At 45.9% G+C, this 20,880-nt stretch overlaps 1 protein-coding gene across 1 annotated transcript; it reads right to left on the bottom strand.

Annotated features, from left to right (window-relative positions):
* Positions 1-1,319: 1,319 nt before the first annotated feature.
* pole (polymerase (DNA directed), epsilon) lies at positions 1,320-20,675 on the bottom strand. Its single transcript, XM_035529556.1, has 49 exons — positions 20,277-20,675; positions 19,954-20,089; positions 19,653-19,733; positions 19,511-19,555; positions 19,298-19,390; positions 18,953-19,107; positions 18,514-18,658; positions 18,062-18,142; positions 17,850-17,957; positions 17,604-17,714; positions 17,400-17,485; positions 17,063-17,182; positions 16,037-16,169; positions 15,678-15,791; positions 15,129-15,341; positions 14,773-14,880; positions 14,473-14,601; positions 14,025-14,127; positions 13,633-13,779; positions 13,272-13,417; positions 12,969-13,117; positions 12,537-12,629; positions 12,192-12,336; positions 11,894-12,051; positions 11,058-11,253; positions 10,570-10,784; positions 10,133-10,235; positions 9,974-10,054; positions 9,601-9,723; positions 9,257-9,466; positions 8,871-9,083; positions 8,608-8,751; positions 8,323-8,463; positions 7,260-7,413; positions 6,991-7,097; positions 6,570-6,746; positions 6,202-6,425; positions 5,878-6,098; positions 5,562-5,766; positions 5,277-5,450; positions 4,957-5,082; positions 4,338-4,470; positions 3,890-4,082; positions 3,555-3,686; positions 3,108-3,301; positions 2,513-2,713; positions 2,222-2,347; positions 1,590-1,679; positions 1,320-1,467 (listed from the first exon to the last, which is right to left on the bottom strand). Exons 1-49 carry the CDS (start codon positions 20,339-20,341, stop codon positions 1,366-1,368), a joined length of 6,849 nt encoding a protein of 2,282 aa, XP_035385449.1. The 5' UTR covers positions 20,342-20,675; the 3' UTR covers positions 1,320-1,365.
* Between the last annotated feature and the right edge of the window lie 205 nt (positions 20,676-20,880).

The raw sequence follows: 20,880 nt of genomic DNA, 5'->3' as shown, positions 1-20,880 counted from the left end.
TATAAATTCCAGGAGCACCACCACTATAAAAGGTAGAAAACCGGAGCCCTGATGTTCACATTTTCCTTCGTTTTGCTGCATGAACACGACAGTAACAGCTAAACAGGAGAAACCACATAATTCCTGAGCACCAAATTCTCACCCAACAACAAAGCCAAACCCAAATGAACCACTTTTTGAAATGTGACTAGACTCACAGGTTAAATTACTCTTCAACCATCTCCATCACAGAACTCATCTTAGGACACCACCCTCATCTGGGGTTATATTTGGGAGAGTGAGACTGAGGTACTGAAGGACAGACTTTACTTCATCCCGTTGGAAGTGTACAGCGACTGGACACATTGATAAATACTGTAAAGGTGTCTCCTCAGGTTTCATAGTCCTTCGTACAAAGTGGAGAGCAACACTCACCATGACATGGCACTAAAAAGTAGGAATGAAAAAATGTTTCGATTTTATCAACTGCATAGAAGAAATTTCGCAAACACAATGAATAAAAATAGAAAATCAGACCTCCTTTAGAATTAGAAAAGCTGCTTTAGACTTGAACTCAGAGATAATGCGACAGCAGTGGCCTGGTGTCTCATACCCTGGTCGTTTCAGAAGGATATTGGCAAAAGTGCCCTGAAATGGAACAATCCAGAGTTTGAGGGGTCCTAAACAGGAGCTGACAAACACTGCTGTAGTATCTTAAGTCCTAAATGTAAAAAAGGAGTGTTGTCTAACCAGGCAATTACCGCAGAGTCCTACCAATGGCATGATGTGTAAAACTTTACTGAGTGTGAGCAGAGCAGCAAACACTTTAAACAATTGTTCAGTAGACTATGGAAGCCAGACTAGCTGTCTTTACCTGCAAAACCTTACTACAGTCTAAAGATTAAAAATCAAGGCTTTATTTTGTGTATAAAAATATTTAATTCAAATAAAACACACTGTCAGTAATTAGCACTTATACATTTGTTTCCCCAATATCCTAAAAATGGAAAATGAAACGTTTATAGAAAGTGATGTAGGTTCAAGATTTGTACAGACAGCTGTACAAAGATTTGTACATTTTCAGTATATAATGATAAAAACAGGTCCTAAATACAATTTAATGAGTCAATAAACATCACACACACACACACACACACACACACTCTCTCTCTCCCTCCCACACACACTCTCTCTCCCTCCCACACACTCTCTCTCCCTCCCACACACACTCTCTCTCCCTCCCACACACACTCTCTCTCCCTCCCACACACACTCTCTCTCCCTCCCACTCACTCTCTCTCTCTCTCCCTCCCTCACACACACACACACACTCTCTCCCTCCCACTCACTCTCTCTCTCTCTCCCTCCCTCACACACACACTCTCACTAAATTATCATGCTCAGGATCCAGTCGATGGTCTCCAGCAGGAAGTTCATGTTATAGTGTGCAGCGATGTTCCGGAAGACGCCGACCTGCTCCAAGAAGCTCTGAGAAGAGAACAGACAAACACCCATCATTGCAGGCCCCCTACGGGTCACTGAAGCGCAAGCAGGGAGAGCACCAACCACAGCCTTGGCCCCTGGCAGAGCAAAGCCCATACTGGCCGGACCTGTCTGGTGTATGAGAGCTTGAAGTCTCCTGCGCAGCTGCAGTAGAGAGGCATGTTGGCTTCCTTCACCCCTTTGCATTTGCCGCACTCCTGCAATCAGCAAAAAGCAGGTCACTCTCCGATCACCACACCGCACACCTCATTCACATCACTCTCTGATCATCACACTGCAGACCACATTCCTCATTCTACGATCACCACAGTGCAGACAGCATTCACACCGCTGCATGTGAGCCAGTGACGGCGAACAGATCCTGCTCCGAGATACAGATTAAACTCAGTAACCAATCCACGAGCCCCACCTCACATACATGCACATACAAATATACATCCTAGAATCATGAATCTAACCCATGGTACCTGCACACAGCTGCACAGATCAGCTTTATTTTCCCCCCTCGCTCTGAAACTTCCCAATAAACCCTTAATGCCCCGTAACAAAATCCTCCCACTTCACTGCCGCTGCAGTGAGTACATGAAACACGATCCAGAGCAAGCCGGCACAGGCAGGGAAGCTGAGGAGCTGCACCTGCACCCTGACGCCCACGTAATCACATTTACTACAACACGATCCTGAGACGGCGCGCCCGTCTCCGCGGTAAAGGCGCACGTGACTGGTGCTCGCCGCTCACCAGGTCCTGCAGCGTGTAGGTCATGAGCTTCTTCTGCAGGGCTTCCACCAGGGTCACCTCGATGGCGTTGGTGTCGTACTGGGCCTGGCAGTTCGAGCAGAACCACTGGGGCAGGACTGAGCCATCCTGGTGGAGGGGAGGGGCAGGAAGAGGGTCAGCAGGACCAGCAACAACCGACCCAGCACACAGAGCTGGAACGGCAGTCAAATGCAAGCCATATCAAGCTTAATACAATGCAATACAAAAGTTCCTCGCAGCCTGCATTTGATCCCCTTTGACATGTGTGCTGACCTGGGCTACGGAAGGGTCCTTGCAGAGGTCAAGGTCGCGACAGAAGTTGCAGTGGTGGCAGATGACCTCTGGCAGGATGTAAGAGTTGCACGGGTCACAGAACTGGGCCTCCTCCGAGAACTCACCGATGTCCACGAGACGCAGGAGATCGCGTTTTAGCTTATTCACCTGGTTCGTGATGTTAGCGTCCAGCGAGAGGACCTGGCAAGCCAGAGACATGCCAGTCTCACTAAACACCACCTTCTACATTTAACCACGTTTTTGTACACGTGCCCTCAAACAAATACTGATGATGGCACGGCTTTGCAGCGCAGCATGGTCCAAACAGTGCTTGGGGTGTCCCAACCTGGCCGTGATTTTGTTCCTTCACAGTTCCATCACCCCTGAAGCAAGCAATGAAGACCACCACTAAACACCTGCTACAACTGCAACAGAGCAAACCTGTGGACAGGCTGCAGTCACCAAAGCTCTGTATGGAAAACAGTGCTCTAACAGATAAATGGTGCCCACTTGAACATTTGTGGTTAAACTGACTGTGTTCAAATCACAGCTCTTTCCCATTGCCAGTTGTGGGGACGGAGGCCCGCGTTCTCACCTGACACACATATTTGATGAACTCCAGGGCAGGGTTGTTGAGGGGCAGGTGTGACCCGGGCAGAACAGGGAACATCTCGGAGGGCAGGGTCACGCCACGGCTTCCGGACACCTTCTTCTGGATCTTCTGCGTGATGGTGAAGACATTCTGGGTGAGTTCGCTGCATACGTATTCCTGAGAGAATGTGATCAGGCCTGCGGGAACACAGGGATACGGAGAGACAAGGTAAACAGCTCTGTGTACGAGGGTTACAGCGGCACGGATGTCTAGCACCTCACTCAACTGAATACATTAATCGAAATGACTGTATACTACAACAGACAACTGTAAAGACAACACAAACACCGAAAAGTGAATTAGTTGTTTTCTTAATTTAAAGTGTTTGTTCATGGTGTGTCAACAGTTATGCACTCAGAAACAGTAGTGTAATCAGAACATGTGACTTACCAGGCAGTGCACTGACATCCCCAGCAGGCTGTTGGGTTCCTTGGCTCCCACCCCGCCTTTTTATAGGCGTGGCTCCAGGAGCATTCCGCCTAAGCTCCTCCCTCATGCTGTGATACACAGCAGCTATGTAAGCTGCAGTGGGGCACGACAAAGGGGGAACAGCATGGTGAGGAAAAGTAAATGAAACGTTCCCGGCACTTAACCACGTCAGGAAAAATGTTTACAAATAATAGCAAATAATTTGGAACGCACGCAGGTGTTTGTGAAAGAGATTTGGGGGGGGGGGGGGAGAGACGCTAAATACAAAATCAGGGAATAGAAAAAGCTAAATTCACCTGAGATGATCATGAGGAAGTACTTCTGACAAGAAGCGGCTTGAGGTAGGTATTGCATGATGTTCCAGTTGCTCTCAATCAGGTCCTCCACGTCATCTTCATCTCCACCTTGCTCATCACCTTCCTGTTCATCATCTTCATCTTCATCATTCTCGCTGTCCTCATCCGCTCCTTCCTTCTTTTCTTTCCTCTCCTTTTCCATGCCGTTCGCCCCCCCCCCCCCGTTGTTTCATGTTTAGAGACGGAAGGAAGAATCGATAGGCTTAAGTGAATAAAAAAACAAACAAACAAAAAAAAAAAACTCCCTCAAATTACAGCTGCGCTTTTAACACCACAAATCACTGTTACATTTCAAATCCAATGACCAGTCGAAATGTTCACTGTCCTATTACTGACGACCTTGACCCCCCCCCCGTGGAAAGTGCAGCCCAAACCCCTCGTAACCCACCTCTCCGTACAGGACGCTGGGGGGCACCTTCCCCTTCACGCCTCCGTAGTTGGAAGGATCCATCCACAGCAGGAACTCCCAGCATCGGGAGAAGGTGATGGACAGAGAGTGGAAGAGCTCACGCGCGTGGATACTGCAACCACGTGCAGAATCAAAGAGCAGTTAAATTCAGTGCTTTGCGATGGTACTTTTAGTTTATGAACAATAGCAGCCATACCGCGATTAAACGGCTAGATAGCGTGACTGTGAGGCACAGATCAGAACACACTGGTGTCACATGAATAAACAACAGTCTGCATTATTCTGACAGTAATGATCTACATTTGCTATATGAATACTGTGATCACTCAAATACACCAACATAACTCTGGCAACACTGAAACTGGGAAGCATGCTCACAGCACTAAAGTATGTATTAGCAGTATTGCAATGACAAACACTGTAATAAGGGTTAAAAAAAGCAATATATTATATTACAGCAATATATTATTGGATATTATACATTTTTATTAAACAAGCTCTCACTATCAAAGGCTAGTGAGATCACAAGCGCATGCAGGACCTGAGGCAGACAGGCCTGCGCTGTGTGCGTGCGCGCGTTCTGTTTCTGGGCTCAGACCTGTTAGTGATGTACTCCACGTATGCGATGGCATTGTCGATACGGCGCTTCTTGGTACTGAGGATGATTCTGTTGAAGTTCCCGTAGACCACGGAGGAGCCCAGACGCTTAAACTCAGCAACCAGTCTGTGTGTGTGTGTGTAAGAGAAAGAGAGAGAAAGAATCTTGCAGCTAAATTCTGATTAAGAGGCTGAGAAAACGTATAGCAACTAGCAAAATATTAATAATATGGCCCAAAAAGGAAGCGCTCCATCCTGAGCACCTCTGCTGTTCAGCGGAGATGAGTGCATGTGAAGGGGCGTGGCCGCGCGGTCACTCACTGCAGGAAGATCTTCTTCATCATGTTGAGCAGCGTGCGGTGCAGAGCAGGGTCGTACAGCAGTGAGCTAGGAGAGCGCAGCCAGCGGTAGAAGTGCATCACCTGGTTATCAGCATAGACGTTGTGGTACTGGGTGATCTCCCGCACCCAGCCCACCACCATGCTCTTCAGGATCCTGTGCCACACACACACACAGCATTATTAAACAGAGAAAGACACATCTTTGGTAATGCGTTTGGAGCACACACGCGCACGCACACGCGCACACGCACGCACACGCACACACCTGAATGTGCTGGAGCATAGGGCGGTTTCATCGTAGCTGGCTACTGCGTTTGACCCCGGAGTGCCTGACATCATTTCCTCCAGGGACGCGTGCTGGATGACGTCAAAGCTCACGCCCACACTGGCCCCGCCCTCCATGTCATTAACATGCTGAGACTGGAGGATGGTATTGACGGCCAAGCTCTGAATGTCCAACTCCACACACACTGAAAGAAAACCAGAAAACTGCTCCAATTCCACATCCGTTTGCCGGGCTCCTCACCAGCAGGGGGCGTTGCTGGAGCTGCCGGCCTGGGCTGCCGGCCGGTCACACGTACCTGTGGAGTAGCAGCCTTGTGTGTTGATCTCCACGGAGGCACGCTCCTCGCCCTCCGTGACCAGGCGGCTGTCGTCTGCCTCCTTGCCGCCCAGGTCTGGCCTGGCCGTCGGCGACAGCCACAGCAGGTGGTTGTGTCTGCGCAGGTGACGGGCCAGGAAGAGGTCCGAGCCGAAGATGGAGATGTCCTCGGGGAGGTTCCCCACGGGCAGGTGGTAATATCTGCACAGGCCGGCGGCAGAAGGGAGCTTAGAGGCCGTGGCGAAACGGACGGGAAAGGAAATGAGGGGAAAGGCAAAGGTCGTGTGTGCAGCGCGCGCTGTACCGGGCCATGTCGAAGGCCTGCGAGAGGCAGCTGTCCAGGTTCAGGTAGTGTTTTATCATGCGCCGCGCTCCATGCCTCTGCCAGTCCAGCACGTTGTAGCTGATCTCGTCGGTCACGTGGATGGGCACCACGGGGAATTCTTCCAGCACCGCCATGGCCGTGCTCAGTCGCCGCACGTCCCAATTGGACTGCACGGCGATGAGGGTGGGGCCACGCCTCTCCTCCTACATGTATGCAAACATGCATAGACACACACAAAATCAGAACACCAGGTACTACTGGCCATTATCTGACACATCGTGTGCTATGAGATCTATAGAACATGTGTGTGCCAAGTCGTTACGAGGTAGGGGTGTGTATAAGATTACCTTATAGCTGAGCATGATGCGCTGCACAGCACGGTAGACGGCCTTAATGTCCATCTCAGCTCGCACCTCAAACAGGTGCTTCTCTGGGGGCAGCAGGTCCTCACTGGTCTTCTCCAGCAGAGCCGTGCGCTCCGCTCCGTACAGCGCACTCAGGCTCGGCATCTGGTTACTTCGAACCTGCAGGGGGCGGAGGAGGGTTAACGAGGAGATAAGGAGCGAAGTATGTGGAGGTCCAACAGCTGTGTACCTGAGAGATCCATGATGAACCAAGTACAGATTACCCATAAACATGAGGCAGATCAAATGAGCATGCATAGTGGAAATATTTAGCATATCTCAAGTCAGTATTCAGGATCAAAAAGTTAAAAAAAGGTAAGTAAATAAAAATTATGGTTCTTTTAAGAGGAGAGATTGGGCGAACCGTGTCGAGCACAAAGACGCTGGCTTTCCGTTGTGAGGGGATGAAGAGGCCGAACAGAGCCTTGTGGCCTTGGCTGTGATGGTACAGGTAAATGTGTCTCACGCTGCCTGCAACACAAAGCATTCCATAAGCCATTCCCCACTGCCAGTGGGGAAACCAAGCAATGAAGAGCAAACACAGTTTCCAGTTTGCCTTGTGACCTCAAATGGGTGTGCGGCATGTAGGGTCACGCTCGTGCTTTGAGCGTGGGGTGTTGCGATGGGTGTTACCTGGCTCCAGATAGCTGAACTGGGCAAGGGACCTCATGTCCAGGTGCTCCAGGTCGAAGGTGTCAGCATCGCGGCCGGCCAGCTCCCGCACTGCCTGCTTGTTGACCATGCAAACACAGCCAAGCTGCACCAGTGCCCGGAACAGTAGGGGCACCTGCAGGATAAGGCCACGTGCAAACGCAAACGCAAACACACACACACGCAAACGCAAACACACACGCAAACGCAAACGCACACACACACACACACACACACACACACACACACACACACACACACACACACACACACACACACACACACACACACACACGGAATTCCCACTGTGACGTTTCAAACAAACTAGGCAAGGCCATGAAAACTAAAATAACACCCTTTGCAAACTGGGGTTTGCTGAACTCAAGTCTGGCACCTGCTTTACAAACTTCATAAGGAGGGATCTAAAAAGTTCATTCTCAGAATTGCGCAGGGACAAGCGCGTGTGTACCCCAAAGAGAGGAAGGCTGAGGCACCCTTCCAGCACTGTGCGACTTAGACGAGCACATCACTCCCCTCATTTGTTCGCTTTCTTCACAAAACAAGAAACATCAAATGCTTCAAATTAAATTAACCCTCAAATTCAAATTAGGGAAGCAAATCTGCAATTTTACTAATGGGTACATTAGAGGTCTCTGTTAATTGATTACAAGCTTCTTATATAAACACTGAAAAAAATTAATTTCATATCAGGATACCATAATCTCTATAGCACTTAGGGCTTTCTAAATGACTTTCTATCTGATCTTGAATAAACACATCAATTATGCATGTAATGCAAACAGAAAGGCTGTAAGGCAGCGCGAGCGTCACTGATTGGTGGATAATGATCAAAGCCATTCTCTGGGGATCTGTGCACTGGCCGAGTGTCTCCACTGTAAACCTACAAATGTTATAAAAGTACGAAAGCTGCAATTTCTTATTTACCGGTTAACTGTCATGGCTACTGATATTTTTGTGAAACTCTTTCTCCAAATGTGATCGGCCAGAGAGAAAACCGTGTCCGTGCTCAGTCCTCCGCTTTTACCTGCGTCTCGTAGACGCCCTCAATGTCTGGGGCAGAGAGGTCTGCGTTGATCTCGTTGATATGCTCCTGATACATGTCCTCTGGCACACAGTACTGGTACAGGTAATACGCCATGTTGGAGCGCGGCAAAATCCGGTTTACCTGCGGACAACAACCCTTCTTCAAACCTCAATTCACTCTAGATTTCTTTTCCCAACCAAAAACCAACATTCATTCACCAGCGGTGCCTGGTGATTTTAAGAGTCGTCTGTAAAAGCAGTGAGCTGATTGGACCTGGGGACAGACCTTTTTGCATGTGGGCCCCTCTTCCTGCTTGGGTACTCTTTGATTGACATAGAACACTCGTTGGATGTTGAGCTTCATGCAGTGAAGGTCAGTTCCAATCACAGACCACAGCTTGTATAAGCCTGGGTGACCGGTCTCCGCAATCTAGGTGTCAGGGTTAGCCAACAAAAAGAACACAAGAAGGCATCTGATCACTTCATACACCTCACACAGGACTGGCCACTTCAGCAAATACTGAAGTCCCGATTGGCTTAGCTGCTCACCTGTACTATTTGCCAGGGCATATCTAAGATGCTCCGGGCTGTCTTCCGCAGGAAACCTCCCAGTCCTGTTACAGGCCCGTCCCTGATTACGCCGCCTCCGGTTGGCTGAGCCTCCCCGTCAATCAAGCGACGTCTCTTCCTGCGTTCCTTCCTCTGGCGGATTTGCAGCTCCCATTTCTTCTTATGGTAGCGTAGCCAGACCAAGCGTTCCTCCTGAACACACAAACACGTTGTTTCCAGTATTCATAAAAATATCAATATTGAGAACACTGTGAACAGTGTCTACAACACATTTTGTGTACTGGTGCAGTGGCTCATGTGTAGAAATGGCAGGTGTTAACTGGAATACCCTTTTTGAGCGGATAGCATTATATTGGCTGTAGTACCTGTGTTGTACCCATTGGTGGCGGTGGTCCCAGTATCTCTCTCCAGGACTGCGTGAGCTCCAGCTCCTGAGACTGTGTCTGGCTGGCTTCTCCCTGAGAGGCTCGCTTTCTCTTTGTGCTGATTAGAACAGCAGGCTGCAGGGGGCGCTGTGGAACGCCAAAATCCTCCATGTCAGGTGTTTCACCTGCCTCCTGCACCTGATGTGAAACCTGTTGGAGAGGAAGAGAGAGAGAGACTAATTGTGTGCAATTGGAGTTAGAGATATAGAGGCAAAATGGTCGAGCTGTGTGTGTGTGTATAATATTTTTTTATATATATAGAGAGAGAGAGGTTTGATGTGTACCTGTCTCTTTCCTTCACTGGTGAATAACTCGCTGATTTTTTTCTGTTTGTAGATGTCATTCTTTTCCAGAAGTTTCTTATGCAGCCAGTCTGGATGACGCACTCTGGGCACAGGGTTTTTCACCTGAGTGAGAAAATCAGAACAGCTATGAGTGTTATGAGTATTACACACGAGTGAGCGCATGCACACGCATGCAGTCTGTAAGTAATCCGTTCACATAAATAAATAAATAAATCCCACAGTCGGTCATAATCAAAATCTAGGCAAGGGAAGGTGCTTTACAAATACCCTAAAAATATAAATGACAAAGCAAAATAAATAAAATCAGATTCACAGACAAATGAGAACAAATGACAGTAATGTGCAGATTCACCTGCTGCAGAGCTGCTGGAATGGTGATGATCTTCTGTATAGCACTGCCCAGCCTCTCAATGTAGTAACCCCAATCCAGGATCTAACACAAACACACCAAGTCAATCATTTGTTAAATGAAGACGGATAATGGATAAGTGTGTTTATGACCTCCATGTACCGATCTGATGTCCAGGTCCTGGAGGCTGGGCATTTTTAGCCATTTGCGTAGGAAGTGTTTCTTAACGCCAGCTTCAGCCTGGAATATAGCTAGAGGAATGGCCCTGCAGAAAGAGAGAGAGAGGACAGCCACGTACACGAGACAAACCATCTCAGGTTAAAACGATTCAGAATAGGGCAGCACAAACTCAACAGCTAGGTGGCACTCACAACAAGGCAACACATGCTCTCATTACTCGTTACTGAAATATTGGCCTTAGCAATGCTGATCTCACCAAAGATTTTAATATGCAAACGAGTCCTTTAGCACATCGTATTATTAAATTGTGTGATGTGACTATTCTGATCAACCTTAGATGTTCCATGAGTGCTCTGTGGATCCTAGACCCAACCCCCCCAAGCAACCACACACATGCCTCCACACACCCTAAGCCCCACCTCTCCGTAACAGGCGAGCCCTCTGGCTTGCGGGAGATGACATAACGGCAGCTCAGGCCTGCATCCTTCACCATCTGGTCGCCGAGGAACTCGGCCAGGCGCTTGGCCGTGCTGATGGAAGTGGACTTCTGCTCGCCGTAGTCCTCTAGCTTCCGCGACATGGAGCGGTTCTCCGCGATCAGCTCGAACAGCTCTGCGTCGGGCATGTTGGCTGCCTGGGAGGAAGGTAGAGAGGGCACACGAACCAGGTTATGCCATTCCTCCAACACTCCACTTCCTCTTTAACGTTTAATTTGTACAGCTCCTTTTATAATATGTGTACTTTGCATTAAAACATTATGATGAAAATCAAGCAATAAATGTTTAAAACTTCAGAGGTGAAAACGAACATTATCAAATCACATGATACGAACCAAAGGGGTCCCCCAAAACACTATTATTATCCACTGATACTGCGAGCTGCATCAAAACCACATATCCCATGTTACCTTGCTGTAGAGCACATCCAGCCAATAGTCTGCGACTTTGGCGACAGAGGCGTAGACCTCCTCCAGGGTGGTGCCTTTGAGGAAGGCCTCGAAGACGGAGGACTGGAAGATCTTAATCAGCTGGAGCTCACCCCTCCTCTTCACCTCGAAACCCTTCAGCTCCGCCAGAGAGCCGTCCTCGTTAAACACGGCATACCTGGCAGTGCCAAGGAAACACACACACATACAAAGCGCCATTGCACAACACTAAATTTAATTTTGATTTATTGACAATGTTAATCAAAGTCCACTGCATTACTCAAGTCAATAGTTATGCTATTACATATAGTCATAGTATTACATCTAGTAATAGTATTAGTTGTAGGTATGCTATTACTTATTATAGCATTACTTATAGTTATGCTATTACTTATAGTTAAGCTATTTCTTATAGTATTATTTATAGTTATGCTATTATAGTTATAGTATTACATAGTTATGCTATTACTTATATTTTTGCTATTACATAGTTATAGCATTACTTCCAGGTATAGCATTACTTATAGTTATGCTGTTACACACACACACACACACACACACACACACACACACACACACACACATATACGTGTGTGTGTGTGTGTATATATATATGTATGTATATATATGTATAGCATTACATAGATATAGCGTTACTTATAGATAAAGCATTACCTGCAGTTATGCTGTTACATAAAGTTATACTATTAGGTACAAAATGGCATCAGTGCCTTGATGCTTCTGATTCTCAGGTGGCAGCACCATTCTACGAGGGTGTGGGTGTGTGTGGTCTGGGGTCATGACCTCTGCCTACTCGCCTCTTTTTCAGCTTCTTGCCCTCTTCTTTGGAGGCGGGCAAGATCATAGCCAGGTATGGGCCGTCCACCTCGAAGAAGATGCTGTTCTCTGGCCGCATCTCATAGGTCAGCGAGGCCGGGTCCACCAGCTCTTGGTACTGATGGTTCGTGAATCCCTCCTGCACACGATAACATGGAAACCAAAAAGGAGTGAAAAAAAACAAACAAACAAAAAAAACACACACTTAACATGTCGGTACCTGCAGTTATTTTAGCTGTGTTCCATAACCTTCAGTGGGCAGGGCAGGAGTGAACTTGCCTTCACCATTATGTTCAGCATGGCACCAGGATAACTTATAGTCACTTTGGGTTTCTTCTCATTGGAGGATTTGATGACAAAGTTCTCTGGGAAAGTGTTGGGCAGCACACACCAGATCCCATCAGTGTCCAGCTCCAAGGGCCTCCTGCATCACCAAACCAACAGGTAAACTATCAGCAGATGGCACTCACGCCTACTGGGAACACCGCCGATTTGGCCTACACTCCCTAACTTTACAATGACTATCAAGCTTGTGGAGTTAACAGCACGCCAGCGCATCACTTGTTAAATTTCCCATCTTGGGGGGCAGCAAAGTGAACTGGACTGAGAGATGGAGATCCCCACCCAATTTGCTCAATCAGCTCCCTGGCCTGGGTGATGATGTTGGCTCCTGTGTGACACACAATACCGGCCATCTCCATGGAGTACCATCGCGCCCTACAGGGTGGAACAGCGCATCAGCGTAAAAGAAAAATCTGCATCAAAACATATTATGACTCAAAGGAAAACGACAAAATATCACAAACAACAAAACTTGTATAAACATTTACTGCCATGAACAGAAAGTTCGAGGAAGGAAAAAAAAAAAAAAAAAAAAGAGCTCATCTTTCATGAGACCACAGTCAAATATTTGAGCCAGTGTTTAATAGACTCCGTACTGGGACCAGTTAGGGATATTCTTGCTCTGTTTCCGGAGTCTGGCACTACTGTAAAAAGGCTAAGAGAAAAGCAGCGATTCTGTGTAAGGTGCGTGACCGTGGTGTCTCATTCGCGCACCCTTTCCTCATGACGTAGCCATAGAAGGAGTTCAAGATGCACTTGTGTGCCAACTGCAGAGAGTCGTAGAGGATCTCCATGTTCTTACAGCGCTTCACCTCGGCCGCGTCGCCGCTCTCCAGAGCCGCGGACAGCTTCTTCTTCCACACCTAGTGAGACGGCCAGAGTGAACGACAGTGACAGACAGACAGACAAGAACTAACCATTAGGTGTATAAGCCAACACAAGAACATCTCTGCCGGCTGAGCAAGTACATCTATAGAACGTTTGTCAAGTCTGGAATATTCGCACTCCAAACAGCACCTTGTGCAGTCCTTTAAACTCATAACGTCGATCTCGGAATGCTCGGACCGTGTCCACGTAGAAGGAGTTCTCTCTCTGACAGATTGTGGTGACTCTCTCCTCAAGCCTGGTCAGATGGACCTTCTTGTAGGCCTTCCTGCAGTAGTCTGAGGAAAGAATGCAAGCCAACTCCAGTCTTGCCTTTGCTGAGAGTCTAGTCTCCAAGACACACTCGCATATGGTGGTGCACTTTCACAAGCAAAACGCCGCTGTAAACTAGAGACAGGTCTTACCACATGGAAGCTGAGACATCTCTCTCTAATGCTCAGGCTTCCCTAATCGCAGTCACAGGGACTGGTGAGTGTGTGTGAGCGACGCCCACCTGCCAGACGCTTCTTCTCGTGGCGAGCCTGCTCTTCCCTGTTGAGCTCGTGGAAGGCACGCGGCCTGCCGTTAGGAAACAGAGGGGGAAACTTCTCCGACTCCAACTGCTGCTGGATGCGGTGGAACTCGCTACGGCTGGCAGGCACTGTCGGGGACAACCAAAGAGGTCACACCTCTCGTATGGATAAGAACTGGATTGCTACACCATCCATACAGCGTATAACCAAAACCCTAATTCAAGCTTTAGACTTGAGACTTGACCAAGACATGGTCTGATCTTCAGTATACACAATATGACGATACTATTCCCAAACTCGGCGGTGTAAAAAGTGTGTGGAGCAGACAGACCCCCCCCCCCCCCAGGTAACAGCCCTCAGTAACAACACTCACTGATCTCCCCCCTCCAGTGCCATGCCATCCTCCGCTGACACCTGGCTCCAGGCTTGTTGAAATCACATGCAGCACAGACCGCCTCACCCACCATGGCTGACGGCTGGACGCCGCAAGGCGGGGGCAGAAAGGAAGGCAAATGTCCAGTCAGTCGTGGCGATTTGAACACCCCACGTGCTGTGCTCTGATACACCTGACACTGCTGCTGTCGGGGTCGTTTATTAGCGCGGTCACTGAATCAGTCGGAGCATGGAACTAAAGCTAAGACACGCAGAGCATGATATCCCCCAGAGAGGCCACTGAACACCGATCTGATGAAGACTACTGATCCTGCATACGCTGGCTTAAGTGACCGACCCGTAATCTGCTGGTGAGGATGATGTTGCATATAGTCTAATGACTGCGCTGCAGGAGGAGGGTTGATGCCCCCTGCTGGTAAGGAACTGACCTGTAGTCTGTTGGTGAGGATGATGTTGGGATACATGGCCCCGACGTCCAGATGGTAAATAAGAGGACACTCGATTCTGTTGGGCACTTCCTTCAGAGAGATCAACTTCCTCTTAATCTCATCACAGACCTGAGGGTGGGAAAAGGACATGGTCTGATTACAACTGGAAATGAGAGTTGATCAGGAATTATACGATCATCATTTTTTAACACAAGTGATCCGGCTGGCATATAATAACAATAAAAAAACAAAAACATGCAACCCCCCCCCCCCCCCTGATATTTTTAAAGTCAGACTGACCTCACTGAAGTTTGTGATCTGCTCCAGTGGAATCTTCTCCTCTTCCTCAATTGCGTGACGAAGGGTCCTCTCCACCCTCTGAAGCAGGACGTCAAATGCTGCAGGGTTCTTTCAACACAAACACAAACTAAAATGAAATTAAACTGACATTAAAATTAAAATGTATAACCCAAACTGAATATACAAAATGAACCTAAACTTCAGGAGATGGGTTTGGGTACTGTATTTAACAGATCAGTTCCTTGGATCCAACACATCTACAAACCACAGCAAAAATAAAACCTTTTTTTTTTTTTTGGATTAAACTCACGCTGGGAACACAAAATGACAATATGTTCAGGATGACTGGCGCATACCATTTTAAAACGACAGGGGATGTCACTCCGAAAGACTCCGGACTCTAGAGCCTCAACATGGCCCCCCACATAAGTCTCGGAGTCCAGAACATGGCCGTCCTCTGTGAGCTTATTGAACACCTGCTCCTGCTTGTTGGGGAAAATTATGTTGGCATGAAACGCCTGCACCATCAACAACGCCTCACACAGCGTTCCTGAGCCTTTTCGCAACACCTGAGAAAACACACACACACACACACACACACACACACACACACACACACACACACACACACACACACAAAAAGGAACAAAGCATTAGCCTACAATATAGGGACACAAATGCAAAACAATGATTTTGAGGCTCTATTGGGTATAAATAAAATACATTTTTATAATAAGATTATTTAGTAAAAAAAAAAACAAAAAAAAAAAACTTCAAAAATTTTAACATAAGTACAAGTCTAAATAGCACTTGTTTTCTGCAGTACTTTTCCAGAGGCAGAGCACAGGAAGGGGAGGTTTCTGAACCAGATATCCTCATCTCGTGGAAAACACTGGAACACGCACCTCGTCAGGCTCCAGGGGGATTATGGTGCACAGGGCAAAGATAAACGGATGGACGTATTTCATATAGAGGTAGTAGGTGGCCACGGCATCTGACACAGAGTAAGTAGCTAAGGTCTGGAAATGATGCAATGGAAGAATAATTAGATTTGGTGTTAAACAAAACCGCGGAAATGAAAGAAGAGCGAGTGAACTAAAACATCAGTGAGAACAATTCAAAATCTATTAAGATAATTGATTCCATTTGTGTAGAGGTGGTTGACTATTTCATAACAGAGTCCATTTATATTAAAAATCTTACTATAGATCAATAAATATAAGACCAAGTAACTGTGAATGTGTGACTACAGAGAGCGTTCTACCTGGGGTTCTTCTGTAGCCATGCGGCACATCTCCTCTGGGTCCAGCTCCACAGGGTCATAACCCAGCTTAGCTTTGGCTGCTGCCTTCAGGTTATGGCTACCTACTGGTAGGTAACTGTCTCTCTTTACCCACCTAAGACAGGGTGTGTGTGTGTGGAGAGAGAGAGAGAGAGAGAGAGAGAGAGAGAGAGAGAGAGAGAGAGAGAGAGAGAGAGAGAGAGAGATATATGGATATTCACCTACCACTATATATGTATGTACATGTGTATATATATATATATATATATATATATATACACACACATGTACATACATATATATATATATATATATATATATATATATATATATATATATATATATACATATACATACATATATATATATACACATATACATACATATACATGTATATATATATATATATATATATATATATACATATACATACATATATATACACATATACATACATGTATATATATATATATACATACATATATATATATATATATATATATACACATATACATACATATACATATATATATATATATATATATACATGTATATGTATGTATATGTGTATATATATATATATATATATATATATATGTATGTATATGTATATATATATATATATACATGTATGTATATGTGTATATATATATATATATATATACATGTATATGTATGTATATGTATATATATATATATATATATGTATGTATATGTATATATATATATATATATACACATGTACATATATATATATATATATATATATATATATATATACATACACACACACACATACATACACATGTATATATATATATATATATATATATATATATATATATATATATATATATATATATATATATGTATATGTATATATGTATATATATATATATATATATATATATATATATATATATATATATAAATTTAAAGCAGCGGTGTTCTGTTTAACTCAGTTCTCCCCCAGTGGGCTCTGCCCTGTCCCCATCCTGCTGGCCATACCTGAGGCAGTCCATGTGAATGGCCTGGCTGGATTTGTACTCGCCCTGGCTGTCCTTCTGGAAGCCGATCTCCTGGTGCATGCTCAGTCCGTGCTGGGCCGCACGAGCCTCCACAAACGGCCTGATGGGAAGAAAAACAGGGACAGGCAGCAGCGATCAGAAACGGCGATCAAGACAAGGCTGATTACAGGTTTACTTTCCACAAATCCCATATCAATTATGTGACAAAGTGTGCTTGCGAAACATAGCGGATGAAGTTTTTCAAGGAACAAACAAGAGGGCAGAGGTCTCTAGAATGCCAAGGCGACAGGAGGTCACTTCCATATGTTCGGGCTCACCAGTCGAAGAAGTCACCGTTGTAAGTCACAAAGATGTTGGGTTTGGTCTCATGGACGTGCTCAAACCATCTCTGAATAAGAGCAGCCTGTGAAGTAGACACAAGTCATGCTGTTAGTGAAGTTCTCCTCAGGCATAAAGAGCAGTGTGGCAGCAGAAGTCTCCATGTTCTGGAGAGCAGCTGGCGAGAGCTCCCCCTCACTTGCCTCGTCTGGCTCATTGAATACAGTGAAGGGACCCTCGTACTCCGGCTTAGGGGTGAACTCGAAATCCTCAATGTCATCAGAGACGATCTCCCTGTTTGTGATCAGGAAACCCTACCAGGACATAAAGTGACAAATCCCAAATGGCCATAAGCACTCTCTCAAAGCCTAGTTACACAAAGTGATAAGGGCTGATAGAATACTGAACCATGTAATTAGTTTAGTCTATATTAACATGTCGAGTCAAACCTGGCCATCAATCATGTAGGAGATCATCATAATCTGGTCCGTTTCTGCATCAGGAAATTTCAGGGGCAGCTTAGTGGTCTCAATATCAAACGCCAACACTACAGGATCCTGTGAATGACGGAGACCAAGGAGGGCTACAGAGTGAGCACACAAAAGCACACGTGCTTGGAATCATGCTAAAATAGCTACACTTCTGTCATACTGATACTCACGGGTCTTTCCACCAGGTCATCCCTGCGCACAATCTCTGGAGGATAAACACTGCCTCTGTACCTCACATTATACCAGTGAGCCTGGAACCAAACAAGGATGGTTAGAGAGACGCTGCCTAGCAGCAGTTCTAAAAGATACAGACCAATAAAGGCCTTTACACGTCCATTTTAAGTGACTAACATGAACTACAGATTCAGGTAGAGGATTAGGCTGAAAAACTGGAGTACTGCTTTTAAAATGACAGACTTGGAGTTACGTTTAGTTATCTGATTCTAAAATAAAATCAATGTCTTGTTCGTTAGTAAAACATTGCAGCACAGTGGAGATAGCTCTAGCATTAACAGAGCTCACAGGAATGTGATCACACGACTATCAAACAAAATGCTCCCTCTCTCCAATTGTTCCATCAGCGCTTTGTGAATGGAGTTAGGTCTGAGATGTGTGCCTTTACCACATGAATCTTGAGGTCGATGGACAGCCTGACATGGTAAGGAACATCATACTCTCTCATGTCCACAATGTTATCCAGCTGGTCGGCCATTCTCTTAGACGAGCCATCCTCCTCGGGTGACATCACGCTTCCCCCTACCAGCGCACTGCACCCCACGTACATGCAGGAGCGCACGCATGCACCCAAGCATGCGCACGCACACACACACACACACACACACACATTTTATATGTTAAAGGCTGTGTGATCAATGCACACAATTTTAGAATTTTTATAAACTTCATTTAGAATTTCATCAAATTTTATGCTGCATGACAATCGCCAGCATGCAAGAGAAGGCTTCCATCTTTACTTTAACGATCTTATTAACGATACGCCATGACGAGCGTATTACACTAGTACAAAGCCACACTAGACAACCGTCCGCTAAAGCAGACACCTGGAGAGCATGTTCGTGTAGATGTCATTGGACTTCTCCCTCTCCCTGTGCTTTTTCACAGCTGGCCAGATCTCTCGCTTTACTTTCACCAGGTCGTCCACAGTGTTAAAGCACAGCTTGATGCATGTCCTCTTCAATCCCACCAGGTGGTTAGGCTTGGAAACACAAAACCAGGACACAACACAATCCATAGATATACAGTACAAAAACACATGGCAGTAAATACGTTTAGATTCAAAGATTATAAACAACTGAACAGCTACTACTAAACCAAGGGTCTCAAATAATGGTGTTAAAGAAGGATAGAATAATGTCTGAATGAATAAAAAACTGAGTACATCTTACCAGATCTAGGTCTTCCTTGGAGATCGCCTCTAGCTTGGCTATCTTCCCTTGGAACTTCTTTGACAAGAAGGAGATCACTTCTCTGTCACAGTTCTACACAAAAATGGATGAGGATGACACCCAAAATGTCACATTGCCATAAATCCCACTCAGAATATTTACTTTTGACTCACATGTACTGTATACTGCACTGAATGCATTTAGCGTTCTCACCATTCTAGTGGCTATGTAGAAGTACGGCTTATAGGGCAGTGCAACCTATTAAAACAAGCAGTGTTGCATGTTATAGGTTGTAATGGAGGGGTTAAAAAATACACAAACACATTAAATGTTCATTCGTAATGACGATCATCACCTTAAACCTGGTGCCATCCTCTTGGATGAAGTAGTAATCCACAGCACTAATCATCCTCTTGTCATCATCCAGAATCTCTGTCTAAACGGAGTGAGGCATTGAAGGTTAGAAACGTAGACGTCCCAGCACCTTATTACAAGTACTTTAGCATCCACGTGACAAAAAAGAGACGCAAATGATCATGTTCCTTGGGTGAATCACTCCGTATTACAAATACAAAACTTACCGAAATCCAAGTTAAATGAAAAAAAGAAAGGAACAATAACCGTGGTTGTCTTGAATCGCCAACGCTCAGTCTTACCGGATGCATGTTGATCAGCCACCCAGTTTTTTCGCCAGGCTCCTTCATCCTCTCGAAGCCGAAGCGTGTGTCCATCTCATCGGTAAACTGACTGCGTTCAAGCCGCTTGACAGCGGACAAGGCAGAAACGTCATCCCTACGTGCGAGACCAACATTACATTATTGCACGAAGAAAACGGTACCGTCAGGCTGTTAGTAACTGCCCAGAAGACAGCTAAAATAGCTAATATAATTACACACTATGTTTCTAATCCGACTATTACAGGTAGCTAAAATTCTAACTGCTAGGTTACGTTAGCTAGGTAGCACAGGTCACATCTTACTGCGGGTTGTCCTGATCTCCTCCGCTACGGTCCGCTTTATATCGCCCGCTGTTCTGTAAAACCATCGTGGACAAGAACACTGACAAGAAAGGCCGAAGAAAGTCAGCAGAAGTTGTTAACCTCTCTTAACTAGCTCGATAGAAGTGTGTTTGGTAAGAGAGTTTACCAGCTAGCTACCACTGCTAACCTAACGCTAGCTAGCCAGCCGCTGCAATATATCGAAAAGCGTTTACATTTAACGGCCCGTTTTCCCAGTCACTTTTACCAAAGTTGTGCCGTCTAACCAAGTTGAGGGTTCTGCTTAGCATGGAGGTTCAGAAAAGCTGTTATTATTAACTGGGCCAATATATCGAAGTTAGCTAATTAGCTAGCTCCATTACAGCAAAAGTCGTGTTTATATTCCTGTCAATACACCGACTCAGAATTTGGCGCGTTTTCGCTGCCGCGAGTCCAGGTTATCTTGCGCCTGCATTACCCCGCCCCTTGTTGGCTGTGGACCAATCAGAGTTCAGTGCGTATAGGCCGTTTTTTTTTAGGCACTTTAATTCTTCACATACGAGCCATTAAGAATAAATACTACAGACGATTTGTTTCAGTGGCAAAA

Source organism: Electrophorus electricus, chromosome 9 (assembly GCF_013358815.1).
Source record: "Electrophorus electricus isolate fEleEle1 chromosome 9, fEleEle1.pri, whole genome shotgun sequence".
NCBI lineage: Eukaryota > Metazoa > Chordata > Actinopteri > Gymnotiformes > Gymnotidae > Electrophorus > Electrophorus electricus.
This window is presented reverse-complemented; position numbering and strand designations above follow the sequence as displayed.